Below are 15,239 nucleotides of genomic sequence, written 5' to 3' on the forward strand. Positions count from 1 at the left end.
AGGGAGGTCCTGGCTTGGCAGTTCAGGCTAGACTGATTCCATTGGGAACAGGGTCAAGACTGATTTGCATATGGCTGGGTTGAAACTAAAAAGGCATGGGGAGCAAAAAACAATGGATTTAGGCAGAGATCTCTGTACGGAAAGTTTGACATTGTTCAAAATTCTGTCCATCACCGGTTCCTCCCGGAAGCCTTCCTGGACCGAGCCTGCAGCCAAAATCCCAAACCGGCAATCTCCATATGATTGCATTGGGCTCCTGACCCCTCCTAAGCAACCTGCACCCGGCAGCCCCTGCACCGCTGGTGGTGTCGACTTAGTGCTGACCTGGGACCCCCTTTGCCCTGACCTTAACCCTTGGAGTCTGGCTCTCGAAACAGAATGGCCTGCCCGTGAGCAGCAACCAACCAAGGTGCCCCCAGCCCCTTTGGCTAACATTGGCATCCTGCACTCTGCACCCAGCCGTCCTCGTGCTCCTGGTGGTGCTATTTGAGTGCCTACCTGAACCTTAGGGAACCTTGGTTCTGACCCCCGATTAATATTTTTGCAGGTCGTCTACTCACCTGCAAATAACCTTCTTTTTCCCATAGGAACCAATGTTACGAGTTTTGTTCCTAAAAATGTTCTCTGTTGAACTGTTGTTTTGTATGAAAGAAAAGTAACTGTTCTTTAACCTAAGAATTGTACTACCTACCTGTAAGTGGCAAACCCCAGTGTGAGATATCTCTGCATATCACTTCAAATACTCAAAGTGAAAAGTAATCCAAAGTAATCTTACTGCATTTTGAACTGTTTTAAAGCAAATACAACCCTGTAACGATTCCAATACAATCCACAATTGCTTTTCTGTGTACAGCCTTGCATCTGAAAGTATCTCTTGCTTTCCTGTGCCAAGTCCTGTTTGGGTCTACAAAATGAAACCTAAGTAAACCTTTTTATACTTACCTAATTGGTCTGGATTCTGTCTCCGAGTGTGTGCCTTCAGCCTTGATTGAGTGAATACAATAAATGCTTAACACACCCTCCTGATAAGCCTAACTACTCGCCCACACTACCACAAAGAGAGTTGTTAGTACTCATCAAATTTAGCCTCTGTTATACCTCTAAGGACTCCATGGACTCTGTGCACACTATACCTTGCTTTGGTATAGTATTTAAAGAGCCAGCTTCCTACAGGATCTGCCTTGAGATACAAGAGGTTGGACACCTGGGAAGAAGAGGAGATGGGAGGGCGGTAGCCAAGACAGAGTAATGGCTAACCCAAGCACCATTATAAGTTTGCATCTGCTGTTATTGTCTCTGTGGGATTATATTTTACTTGTGTTTACTGAAGTACTTTTCTTTTCTAAGTAAAATACTGGGGTTAGATATCCATTTATTGCACTGCTAGGTGTTGTTGAGTACTGAGTTTGCACACTTCCAAACAACCTCCTTGAGAAGTCTGTGAAGCCTTACCATCGCTTGTGTTGTTCTTTGGCCAGCTTGCAGAACCGTAGCAGGCACAACCCCAGCCACCAAGACTGGACCCAGTAGCCCCAGCTTGCACTGTGACCCTCCCCAACCCCCCACCACCAAACTGAGTCTGACAGCTGCTTAATTCACTTACACAAAATACTACAATACATCTATACAACACAATGCTCCTAATAATAATTCAAAAGAACCCGATAGTTCTATGTTGGGTCTTATAGTTGTTTACAATAAAAGATTTTTCTGTACATGTGCACTATAATTTCACCCTAAAAGGTACCAGACTTTCTGCGCTTATCCTGTCTGTGTGTCCCACTTGCCTCCTATACATCATATTCCACCAAGCAAAACCTATCCACCCAGTCAAAGTTATCAAATCACCTAGGATTTGCAACCAGACACTGGGAGGCAGTTACATTCTTTGCCACTGCCTCCACTTTACCAATAGTATGCATACTTTCCTGCAATATTGCTAGTATTCACTAGAAGATAGATGCATCGGATTGGATTCACTTTGTTGCTATGCACGCTGTTTGTATTTTCCTGGAAACCCAGACTGTCGGCCCTGTTTCCAGTTAAAAATGGCCATAAGGGTCCACTTATAGGAGGACTAATCTGAATGGCAAAATCATTCTAAATTAAACAGACCATCCCGATATCAAGAAACATACTTTCGAAACAGGTTGCAGAATGAGGATTCTTAATGTTTACAACATTGTGTAAAAGCAAAGGGTTCAATCAACTGGGCACATTATTTGCATCCTGTCTGGCTGCTGAACGTACAGTAAGCAAAACAGGACATCATGACAGTGTTAACTGACAATCACAACATTTCTTTCGAACCTATTAATGATTTTACAACTCATGTGAAAAAGTAAGATAGCATCAGTCGGGCTAACTGATTACCGAGTATTTATGGCCTGATAGTTAAATGGCCATAATCCGATATTCACAGAAGCAGGCATAACGCATATGACCATCGACATGTATGTTCAATTTTGGAGCTCTATATACCCACATCAGGGCATTTGAGAGGTTTCTATGAACCTTACAATTATGTGCAAATACTAGTTATTGTTAATGTACACCACATGACACTGATTTTGTGCTTGATTGTCAATGTACTTTCATTCATTTATCAATGTTGTTGCTCCTTAGAAACCATTTCCCATGAAGAAGTGCATTGCCCGAAATATATTGAGATGATTAAGTATAATTCATTTATTGTTGGAACCAAATGAGATGTCTAAACACAGTGTATTGATTGATGGAATTAAATGCATAATTATCAGAGCTTAAAATCTCTGAAAATTCAACTGCAGTTTAGGAGCGTTATTCACAAGTTATCAACTCAATGAACAGCAGTTTAACTGAAATACAAATCCCGTTGAGGATCGACTGGGGTGCGTTAAGGGGACGCTTGGATGGCAGCATTGGACCTGCAGCACACCTATTCCTATAGTCTTGTCCTGCAGGCCCATCTGCGTTGTCTGTGGTTTATGGTGGATAGGAGATTTTTCAGTTCGCTGTGTTCCCTTTCGGTCTCACTACTACCCCTTGGTTGTTCACAAAAATGATGGCGCTGGTGGCGGCACAATTTCTGAGGTCAAGGGTACCAGTTTTCCCCCACCTCAACGACTGGCTACTGAAGGCAACTCGCCCAAGGCAGTTGTCAAGCACCTCCAGACTACAGCAAACCTCATGTCGTCTTTGGGGTTCACTATCAATGTGCCACAGTTACACCTGACAGATTCTTCCCTTCATCTTAGCCTTTTTGGACACTGTTTGGTTTCATTCCTTTCCCCCGGGGAACAAAGTCCAAGACATTCAGGCTATGATCCCGATCTGTAAGCCTTGGTGCTGGATTTCAGTGAATTCGACTCTGAGGCTGCTGGAACTGATGGCCTCCTGCATCCTGCTGGTCAAGTAGTCCAGGTGGCATTTGCAGGCTCTCCAGTGGGATCTGACGTCTCAGTGGATCCCAAAATCAAGCTGACCTCTCCAACCACGTTCAAATTTCGGAGGCGACTACAAAAGATCTGCAGTAGTAGTCACTGCACTGTGATTGGGTCAGCGGCAGACCCCTTTCCCTTCGCCTCCCAAAACTGACAGTGTTGACTGATGGGGTTTTTGTGACCATCTGGGAGAGGTAGAGATCAGAGTCCTTTGGTTTCCTTCAGAGTTGCGGCTCCATATCAACCTTCTGGAGCTAATTCACCACCTTCTTCCCCAGACAAGTTGGTTTTGCAGAGACCGGAATCTTTCTTGGCTTAATTTGTGACATTTTTCCTAAGAAGGAGGGGAGACTCCATCGCTTTGACCCCAAGAGAGCGCTGAAATTTTACATAGATCATACCAAGGGACACCAGGTGGGCAATTTGTGGGGTTCTCGGGAGCAAAAAAAGGCAAGGCTGTGCATAAGAGAACCATCTACTGCTGGATTGTGCTCTGCCTTAAGATCTGCTACGCTTTGGATAAAAAAGCAGTAAGAAGGACTTGTGTGCTCATTCTACCAGGGCCAAAGCTTCTGCCACTGCATTAGCACGTGGCATCCCTACCCTGGTCATTTGCCAGGCGGAACAATCAGTAAGGGAGGGTCAGTGAGAAATCTGCAGCTAGATTGTCTCTACCAGATAGCGCTTTACCAAAGGTAAGTAATTCGTTCATCAGGGCCACAAGGGCATGTCTCCCTGGCCAGATTAAAACTACTTTTGTACCAGCTCAGGATCTAGATCACCGCTGAGTTACTGCACTATAAGGAGCTCATGTTTGCAGACCTGAGGCATCCAGGTGGAGAATGATTGGGATGGTTCTTGCATTTTTCGGTCCTCTCTGAGCACTTAGGTTTTCCATTTCCGTGGTCAGTTCCAGAGAAAATATACTATTAGAACCATATGTGTATTTCAAGCATACCTGCTGTGAATGTTTAATAGCAAAGCAGGCATCCAATTTTACTCTAAGAAATATAACAATTGTCCCACCATTCAAATATTTATTAGATGATGTGTAACAGGTATTGGCTGAAGTTCTGTAGTTTAGATTAGTAGCCCTGCTGCTGGAATCATTTACTCATGGTTGGGATCTCTTCCTCAGGCAATTCCAAAACCTGCCATAACTTTATATTGAGTGGGTGAAGATGAGTCGCACCTTTTGTTCTGCCCACTATGCGGAAGTCCTAGAAAAGAATGGCTAAGACAAATAATCAGATCTAAGGGCATCCGGGTGTACTTGGATGCTATAAACCTGTACAAAGCTTTTACTAGCCGGACTGTTTTCACCTTATCTCTCATCTTGTTGTCGACTAGGAATATTTCTCACCATTCACTTGAACTGTTTGGTTCTCTTAAGTAACACGTCTTGACCTTTTTACATGTGGTTTTATTTCTGGTTGATGCCTGAAAAAAATACTTTGACTCTTTACTTCTGTTTTTACTTTAAAATTCTAGTTTTAGGATGATTTATTTGAAAAACTGTGTAGCGAGCTTTTGAAATAATCCGTTTCTCCCAGGTTCAATCATACCATTGAAACTGGACCTCAACACGCTTCTGGGCCAGGTCATGGTCCTGCATTTCAACCTTTCCATAATTGTTGTCTACTTTTTTTTCACTTTCAGGATGACCTTAGACAAGTAAGCTAAATCTAAACATTGTGAGCAAAGAAAAGACCTTAAAGAAAAAAAAAGACCTTTTTGCCAAAATATTGTTTTGGTAAACCAGTGATGCAGCACATAAGTACATACTCTAGTAGCACAGATTTCCTGTATGACAAATCAGTGCTGCATTCACTAAATTGAAATTCTTCATCTGTAAATGATTCTTTCCAAAGATATGAATCCAGAAGAATTCCTTTCGGTATAGAAAAATTCCTTTCGGTAAGGATGTTTTGGTGATTACGGAGTTTCCTTTGGAGATTCTTCTATGATTATCCATTTCACTTTTGATCCCTTACAGTGCTCCTTATTCTGCTCAGCCGTTTAGTATTTAGGCAGCTACGTATGCTGGCGTGGAAGAGGCTAGGCAGCGTTGTCTATTCCTGCCAGCATCACATGGCCATACTGCATTTTGGGGATTTATTACTCCAGGGCTCCCCTCTCTTACCAGATTCCCAGCCCAGTGATTTGGCTGGGGACAATTTAAGAGAGTAAAAATATCAGGAAAAAATACAGTATTCATAAGAACCATTTACTAAAGGTAAGTAAATCTTTCTTCTATTCGATCTCTTCCCCCCCCCCCCATGAAATTGACCTCTCTTTTTAGTTTTTCCTTTTGATTTTAAGGTTCGTTAGTTTTGCTTTCTTGCTGCCTTTAAAAATTGCTTTGTTGTGATTAATGGGCAGTATAACATTCATTGGAGCTTCACTCTATTAGATAATATTTTCAGAAGTGTTCTTGATGGTTCATACAAGCATCAGTGGTAATGAAACAAACTTTTCATGGAAGTCAGTAGGTGTAGTTCTCAGTACTAAATGATGGTCTGTTGTCTTTTCTTAGATGAGTTATCACCCCACACATGTGAGCAGCATGGTCGAGAACAAATCCTGGCATATTTGGAAAGGTTTATCAGGAAGGAATTTAATGGTAGGTTGCAATATTAGTTTTAATTGTTAATTTGCATATTTTCAGTTCTTGCTTTTAGGTTTGACCTCTGAGCAGCAGTGTTTGTTACAGAGATGATGATATTTGGCATTAATCAGCTTAGCCATTGGTGAGCCTGAAACCTAATGCACTTTTGTTCTTAATAATGTATTACATTAAATAATTTACATATTAGTATCCTGTAAAATAGAATGAAATTACCTAAATTTAGAAATAACATTTTTGCAATTGTTTATACACTTTAGCTTTCCATGACAGTTATTTTTACAGATACATTCCATGGCGATATGAAATAATAGATATTTATTGCACTTGAACAGCTGAACAGAAAATTAATTTTTCCTGAGATGATGATGGGCTAGATCTATATGATATTAGCTTATCTAAATATAATGACCACTCACAAAATGATAGTGCATAGTAATGTAGTGTATTCACATTAGGATTTTTCTGCAGGAAATTTGAAAAGTATTCTTAAGCCACACATTATGCTGTGAATATTTACAACACTTTTTTTTATTGTTTTGTCTTTGTGTTTTGGTCAGACAAAGCCAGGCTGTGCCTTTTTGGCTCTTCTAAAAATGGTTTTGGATTCCGGGACAGTGATCTAGATATCTGCATGACATTAGAAGGCCATGAAAACGCAGAGGTAAGAGTTTTGTATAAATGTGTCACCCTTTAAAAGTACTTCCCTAATATATTTCTTCAGCAGTCAATTGCCTATGAGCCATTCAGCTGTATCGTCATAGATAGGCAACACAAGCAGCTGCTAGGGCAAAGCAGCAGTTTTTTTTAAGGAAAGATCCACTTATAAGCATTGTGTGCTGACAGGAAACCATCTGAAAAATTAAGCATGGCAACTATATTGTTCTTATCATTAGGGGTCAGACGTACGATACTAGTAGACTTAGAGGCATCTGGAAGTGTTCATTACAATCTGTACAGGGTGAAAATGTTAGCAAACAACGGATGTATGAGACAGGTAGTTTGCAACGTTGAGTAGGGAAGACCATTTGTGGGTACTGCTCTGGGAAGCAAGAGGAGTAATTTTAGAGAACATGCAAAACATCATACAGGGTACCCAGATATTGTCAAATATTAAATGGATACTGGCTTCCTCTGCTGTGAAAGAAGAGTTCTAAAAATGTTAGCAGTAGCGATATTTTTAGACGTCTGAGGAGTCCTGAGATTGAATGGTAGACTTGGGTTGTTGAGCACCTGGTATATATAACTGGAGAACACATTGAGGGGACGGGTAATTAAGTGGCTTTAAGATGACAGCAATATAGTTCACCCTCTGGTGAATACTGTTCATAAACTGTTATGAGTGGATCTTATGAAAATGAAATACCAATCCAAGGGCCTCCAAAATCGAAATTATTGTGCGCATCTGAGATGTGAGGGCGAATCACCTAAACATGCTCCAGTTTGTTTGCTTTTCAAGATTGAGTCTTACTGTTAATGACTGTTGGTATGCTAGTATGTGACATTATTATGATGTCACTCCTGAGTCACTTTGTATCTTGCTCTTCCCTTTTAGAAACTGAATTGCAAAGAAATAATAGAAGGTCTAGCAAAGGTTCTAAAGAAGCATCCAGGTACATCTTTTGTACTTTATAAACCTGAACTTTACACATAAAGTGTTTTTCAACTCTATAAAGAACTTAAGAATTTCTTTATTTTTAGGTTTAAGAAACATTTTACCAATAACAACCGCTAAAGTGCCTATCGTTAAATTTGAACACAGAGAAAGTTTACTGGAAGGAGATATCAGCTTATATAACACATTGGTAAGTATTTTTGAAGCTTTATTTTTTTTTTAATTAATAATAAAGATAAAATAACAGTGATCACTCTATCTGTATAACATGAGTCTGCAATTGAGTTATTTCAGGCAACAAATTCAAATTCACATTAAGTTAAAGTAAATCTAATATATTGTATTGTAATGGCATCTATATAGTGCTTACTACCCCTGACGAGGTTGAAGCCAGCACTGCTTCTGGGGTAAGACCTTAATACTACAGCAAATTAAAACTGCTGAATATAAGCGGTCTAAAAGTAAAAATATTTTACTGAAAAAGAAGAGTTCGCATTATTGAGGGCCAAACTATTATCATTAACATGATGGGTATGATTATGATATAAGGGTTTTCGGGCTACGGTCAGGCTGAGGGAGTTGTATTTGTACAATGAAATAAAAATGAATAGCTAAAAGTAAAATCTAAGATGGTTGTTGATCACATATCTGCAGTTAATCCAATGAATGGACTAGGTTTTATGTGTATGTTTTATATCTTTTTTTCTGATGGATACTTTTAAGTGCACATTCCTTACCTTAGAATTCTTCCCTGACACCAGACTGGATCTGCAAATTTTCATCCGGCAGTGCTCCTGCCCTTTGATTTAAGCACCACCACATGCGCTGATGTCACTTTTTTTCTTTTCGGGCCTTCCAGCTTGGATCCAGAGCTCCACTCCCAATTTTGTCATTCTTTCGACGAGTTCCAAATGAAATCCAGTGTGCTAGAACACAATTTTCCCTCCTAAAATGACTGGTTTTAAACCATACTGTGACTGTAGAAAAGAGATGCCCATAATGGACCAGCTGAGCTGCGACTGAAGGTGATCCAGGACTGAGAAGCAAAGCTGTACATCACCAAACATTAGTAGTCCTAGCACTCATGTGGGTCACACTCCCTCTCAAAGTCATGGGCGTGGACTTGATTCAGTGGTCAACTTCACTGTCTGAGTCCTCCATTATGTCCAAATCGAAGCCCAAATGGAAATACAAAGAAGCAAAGCGGGACTCAACTCCATCCTGCCATTCTGTTCCCAAGGAGAAGCCGCATAAATCTGTCTTCTGGTAGGTCTCCAGTAGACGACCAGGTCCCAACTGATCCTGGTGAACCCAGAGTTTCCTGGCCCATTACCAACATTGCATCATCTTAAAGCTTTCATGAAGATCACACTGCATATTTTTGGCATGCTTACTGCACCCGCTGGCTCATCTTTGAGCCCCAAGGAACTGCACAGGCCCTAAGCCAGGCTAAAGTGCATCATTCCTCCATGCCTTCTGGCACCCTTGGGACCCATTTCAGGTCCAGTCCCAACTCTGTTACAGGCTTCCATTCTGCTCTGCGACCTTGCTCCATTTAGATGGACACCAGTACCGACTTCGGAAGAGGATCCGGTGTGGATTCCATGTCCGACACCACCTTCGGCCCAGTCCCGACCTATGTCGTGCTACGAGATTACGAAAGATCAACTGGTCATCATACATCCTAACTCTGACTCTGTGCCTATGCCAGGGTGTTCGCCCTAGCATAGGCTCCTTTATCTTTTTGGCTCTAATTCTGAACAAGGGACAACACTGTATGCAGATGATGATGATGATGATGATGATGATGATGATGATGAGGTGGAAGGTGGTCTTCTGCGCCTTTGTTACACAAATGATGGCTTTTACATGGATATACAAGTGACCAGTGGACATGATACCTCCCCTGAGGCAGTGTTTGACTTGCTACTTGTGCTACCAATGGAGGAAAGTGCCTCCTTTGCAGAGGTGGTCTGGTGGGCTGCTGAAGTAATAGATATACAGATACCTTCAGTCAAAACCAAAACAAACATCCTTTTTGAAATTTTGCTTGCTGGGACAGCCACTTCTGAGCCCTTGTTCCCTTTTACCGCTGTTCTCACTGATACCTTAATGGGCACTTTGTCAAAGCCCAGTTCGCCCCAACACTGAATAGGCAGATGGTTAGGCATCGCTGTTCGGCTCCTGACAACACCGATTTTCTTACTAAACATCCTACCTCAGAGAGCTTTATAGTTCAGGCTTCAACCAGTAAGGTGAATTCCAGTTCATATCCCACATATCCTTGGGATAAGGGAGGATTGTGGCATTTGGCAGGCATATTGTAGGAGGCTGGCTTAGTATATGGTGCTCACTTATGTAAGTGTACCACCCTGCACTAATCCAGACAACCCTTACAGTGATTTTAGTGGTCTTAGACAACCTTAGAAAGCTCTCTAGGTGGTAGCTGTGGAGAGCAGCCTGCAGGCTTAGTCCAGAAGGAGTGTAAAACAGCTAGTTTTACCAGATCTTAATTTTATTGGTATAGGTTAAGTGAAAAAGAACCACACAATGTATTTTTAATAATTGGTTTTTATTATACGACACTCGCTAACACATAACAATATCTCCTACCCGGAGATATAACACAATACATATTATACTTTGCCAATAAAACAGGTAATTAGCACAAATATACACTGGTCTCCAGGGGGAGACCAAACCATATACTAAAATAGTGGGATGCGAACCACGACCCAAGTCAGGACTGTACCCAGAAGACATAGAAGTGCTGGGGACTCAAGGAACCACCCGAGGTAAGTACCCAGGAACCCCACGGAGGCCATGTGCAGTGTGGGAACACGGCCGCGTGGTCAATTCAAGTCAATGGGTAAGTCGCAGTTGCAATTTTGAAAGAGGACCCTTCCCTGTGGACCCTGAAGAAACCCCGTGGGAGACAGAAGATTGGAGAGCCACCCCACCTGTGGATACCCTAGGACCCAGGATACCTGCAGCGGGAACATAGGTGCGAAGTGGCATCGGAAACCGCCGTCGAACTCAATAGAGGTCTTCAGGAAGATGCCGCTGGCGAAGGTGAAAGTTTCCGGTAGAACCCAAACGTGCATTCAAGATGTGAAGTATCTGCAAGCAGAGGGGACAGTGTCTATGCCACTCAGGAGTGCCCAGGACGCACAGAAGACAAATGCCTACCGATGTCGGGTGATGCAGGAGAGTTGACGACGACCTTGAAGCTGCAGCTGTGTGGACCATGCAATGCTGTGGAAGTCCAGGAGCTGTTCACGAGCTGTCCCACGTCGGATGTCGAGAGTTGTGGGGTTGGTGTCCGCCGGGTGTACCAACAAGCTTTGGCAACTGCAAACAATGTGGCAAGCGAAAAAGGTTCAGGGTCGGGGGGCGCTAGCGAGCCCGGAGCAAGATGGCTGCGCTTTAGTGCAGCTCTGCTGGTCGAGCTATTAATCCTTCCATAATCCGCTTATTCTGGCGCCATCCATGGCCAAAAAGACGACTGCCTGCTGTTGGGGTGCTGAGGATTACTCTGCTGCTGCAATTCGCATAATCTGCTGCCTCTATTGCCTGAAACACGACCTGGGGCTGCCGATCCACGCTGTGGATAAAATGGCGCCTTCTGGGGTAGCGTATTACTAACAGCTTGCTCTGTGCCCTGCAACTACTCTGGCTGGCGGATGGTGCGCTACATGCTGATGTTTGCTTCCCGATAACCTGTGGGTGAGTGACCGGTATCGGCTACTGGCGGCGCCCCTTGGATGCACTGTGCATCTAATAGCAGCTACGGCGCGGTGACTCACCTTCATCGGATGCGGTGAGCCGGATGCTGGTCTGGGCGCCTGCTGCCTGAACGGGGCGATTGCTGCGGGATTCTTCTGCCTACCGATGTGGCACTTGCTGGCTGTGGAGAGCCGGGCTTTGCGGTGAGGCACCGTCTGCTGTCCTGGACGCTGTGCTGGAGTCGGGGACCCGCACATCGGTGAGTCCCTTGCTGGGGCTGCGGCGCTACTGTGGGGCGGGCTGCCGGGTCTCCCCTCTATGTGCCCGGATTTGGGGGCACTGCCCGCGGCCTGCTCTCTTCACCAGGGCCCCTCGGCATCGCCGGAGTAGTTTTGGTCAGCTCGGGAGGGGCCGTGGTGCATCCTGGATCCCAGCCGAGGCTAGACATGGCGGGACAGTGCACCTCCTGCCGTCTGGGGTTCCCGATGCTGCGGAGACACTTGCCCTGTGGAGCTGAGGGGCCTGGGAGTGCTCCTGGGCCTGTTGAGACCTGTGAGGGGAGGTGGCAGTGTATATCCTGGGCTAGACCTCCACGGGGTGGGCCTGTTGGCCGGCGCATCCTGTGTCTCCCCGGCACCTCTGTGGGGGTGCCATCTTGACTGTCTCTGTGCCCGGGAGGCTGCCTGGAGATCTCTGCGCTGCCTGGGATACCGCCTCCTGTTTCATATTAGGCTTCTCATGGCGACATAGGCTCCATCGTTCACTCACCCCATATTTATTGCATCCCTGGGATAGGATTGCTCTTTTGGGCGCAGGAGTTCCACTGGTCATCCTATGTGGTGCACAGATTGAGCGCAGATGCTGATTGTTGTTTCTCTTTACCAACAAGTTCCTCCACTGAGTCTATTCCGGCATTGCTATGGGGCGCACAGACAAACAGCAAAGTAAGCTTCAATTTGAGGCTAAAACAAACACTAAAGCCTCTACTCCGTTCTCCTCTGTATCAGAACCAGACCTGGCGCAGGGCCCGACTGCACAGCTGAGTGCATGATGATTAGCATGCAACAAAGCCTCCAAACCATAGATGCTAAGATTGATGGGTTAAACCTCCGCATGGACACTATGGCTTCGAAACTGGACCATCACGGTGTGCAAATAGCGGAGGCTCGCATCTCAGCGGCGGAGGACCGGATGGAGGTGGTAGGAACTTCCTGTGCCAGCATGGAGAAACTAATAGAAGTAATTAAGGCCAAAAACGAGGACATGGAAGCTCGTTCCCGGAGAAATAACCTTCGCGTTATTAAGGTGTCCGAAACGACCAACACTGGGCCCATGGAAACATATGTTGAAATGCAGCTCACGACGCTGCTGGGCACTGAACACTTTTCTAAAGTGTTTATCGTCGAGCGGGCTCACCGATCCCTGGCTCCTAGGCCTATTCCGGGAGCCCCACCACGTCCAATCATTGCCCGACTCCTTAACTATAGGGATAGGGATCCGGCTCTCTGACTGGCCAGGGAGAAGGGGAGGCTTGACTATCAAGGGATGAAAATTGAATTATTCCCAGACTTCACCATCGCCGTACAGCAAGCTCGTCGAGAGTTTCACTCTGTGAAGAAGAAACTGCAGTCTCTTCAAATTTCCTATGCTATGCTCTATTCGGCTCGGCTGCGTATACAACATATCTGAAAGAAACACGTTAGTTAGATTCCTCACCTTCGATTCCTCACCTTAGAATATCCCCAGGCGTCAGACTGGATCCGGAAGATTTTTCGTCAGCAATACCCCTTGCGCGTCGCTAGGCGTCGTCTGCGGCTCCGCGTCCGTCGTCGTGCGCCGGAATGACGTCGTCGGAGTACTTAGACGCCGCCCTCGCGCGCTGACGTCAGTTCTTCTTTTTTCCGCGCCAGTAAGCGCAGATCCGGGAGAGCTACCCCTTTAGTCAATTTTTGACTAACTTTTTGATCCTGTGTCGACTCCGGTGCCGGTAGGATGCCTGGTTTCAAAGCCTGTACGGACTGTAGCCGCTTGATGTCGGTTACGGACCATCACCGCCGGTGCCTTTATTGCTTGGGCCTCGATCACGACGCGGCGTCGTGCTCGGACTGCAAGGCCCTGACCTCGAAGGCTAGACGGGAGCGGTCCCGTAAGCTTCTCGAGATTCGCCACTCGGCTCCGCGCGCCTCTCGATCCCGGTCCAGGAGGAGGTCCAAGGATCGGTCGCGGAGCCGCAGCCGACGTCACCATCGGTCGTCGGGATCCAAGTCTTCGGGTAAGTCGAAGCATTCCAAGAAGTCCAAGAGGCGACACCGCTCTTCGGACTCCCCTCGCCGGTCGCGCGACTCGGCCGAGGGTCAGGGTGGTTCCACCCCCGCAGCTCCGGCGGAGCCGCAGGCGCCGCGCACGTCCCCATACCCTCCGGTCCCTGGGACTGACGCGACGCCGGCGGAAGTCAGTGCCTTCCTCTCGGCCATGAGGAAGCTGGCTCCGCCGTCGGCGCCCGCTGGTGCGCCTTCGGGCCCCGCGGACCCGACTGGGCTGCCTTGCCTGCCGGTGGCTCCGGCCCCGGCGCCGTTGACGGCTCCGGCCTCGACGCCGCAAGCGCCCGTGGGACCCGTTCTCGAGTCCCCGTCGACGCCGGTCGACCTCGTCACGCCTCCTCCGCCGGCGTCGACACCGATACCACCCCCGACGCCGACTCCGTTCGACGTCGAGCCCCGGTTCAGTCCCACTCCGGGCCCGGCGCCGGTACGGCGTCGATGGACTCCGCGATCGGCGCCGCTAGAGACACATTATGTCTACCGCCCGGCTCCGTTATTTTCTCCTCTACACCAGGAGTCGGATGATGGGGACAACTGGGAGGGATCCGAGGATCCTATGGCCGCTCAGGCTCAACTGTCCCAGGACTGGGCAGATGAACTGGGGGAGGACAGTGGCCTGGATACCTCTCCAGACACTGGATTCATCTCTCCTCCGACTGTGGCTTCGGAGGAGGGTGCTGCTTTCTCTGTGGTGCTGCGCAAGGCGGCCGCAGCCCTTGGGCTCGAGCTACCTGCTGTGGCTGTGAGGACGAACGTCCTCACTGAGGTTCTTCAGTCTGCAGCAAGCTCCACTGAGCCTCTGCTGCCATTCAATGAGGCCCTCACTGACGTTCTACAGGGCACCTGGTCCAAGCCCTCCACAGTTCCTCCTGTGGACAGGAACGTCGCCAGGTGCCACCGCCCTGCTCCGGGCGACCCCAGTTTTCTGTCCCAACACCCTACCCCTGAGAGCCTGGTTATCCAGGCCTCCACCTCCCAATCCTCTTTCCCGACCGCCCCGCCGGACCGGGATTCCAAGAGACTAGAGCAGTTTGGCAAGAAGCTGTTCTCCTCCCTTAGTTTGGGCCTGCGGTCTTTGAACACCGCTTGTCTCTTGGACCGTTATTCCCACTCTCTGTGGGATGCGGTGGAGGACGCGCTGCCCCTGTGTCCGGAGGAGGTCCGGACACGACTTACCCAGGCTCTGGCCGATGGGAGGGATGCCGCGCGACATGCTATACGATGTGGGCTTGACACCACGGACTCGCTGGGTAGGGCCATTTCTACCACAGTGGCGCTTAGACGTCACGCCTGGCTACAGTCCACGTCATTTTCGGGCGATGTCCAGAGCACTCTCATGGACATGCCCTTTGATGGCACTCGCCTTTTTGGCGAGAAAGCGGACAGTGCGCTGAATCGCTTTAAGGACTCCCGGGCTACGGCCAAGTCCTTGGGCCTCTCGGCCCCGCGGTCGCAAACTTCCGCCTTTCGTGGCCAAGGAAGGGGTGACTCCTCACGTGCGCCTAGCCACCAGCCGCAGAACCAACCTG

General features: G+C 47.0%; 1 protein-coding gene across 2 annotated transcripts in view; it reads left to right on the plus strand.

Moving 5' to 3' along the window:
- Positions 1-15,239, plus strand: part of TUT4 (terminal uridylyl transferase 4) — a 1,269,543-nt gene that overhangs the window by 666,974 nt on the left and 587,330 nt on the right. For both annotated transcript variants that reach the window (XM_085602613.1, XM_085602614.1), the window contains exons 16-19: positions 5,959-6,045; positions 6,609-6,712; positions 7,604-7,661; positions 7,750-7,853. In XM_085602613.1, coding sequence (XP_085458739.1) covers positions 5,959-6,045; positions 6,609-6,712; positions 7,604-7,661; positions 7,750-7,853 — 353 coding nt within the window. The remainder of the gene's footprint in view (positions 1-5,958; positions 6,046-6,608; positions 6,713-7,603; positions 7,662-7,749; positions 7,854-15,239) is intronic.

Source organism: Triturus cristatus, chromosome 4_2 (genome assembly GCF_964204655.1).
Source record: "Triturus cristatus chromosome 4_2, aTriCri1.1, whole genome shotgun sequence".
Taxonomy (NCBI): domain Eukaryota; kingdom Metazoa; phylum Chordata; class Amphibia; order Caudata; family Salamandridae; genus Triturus; species Triturus cristatus.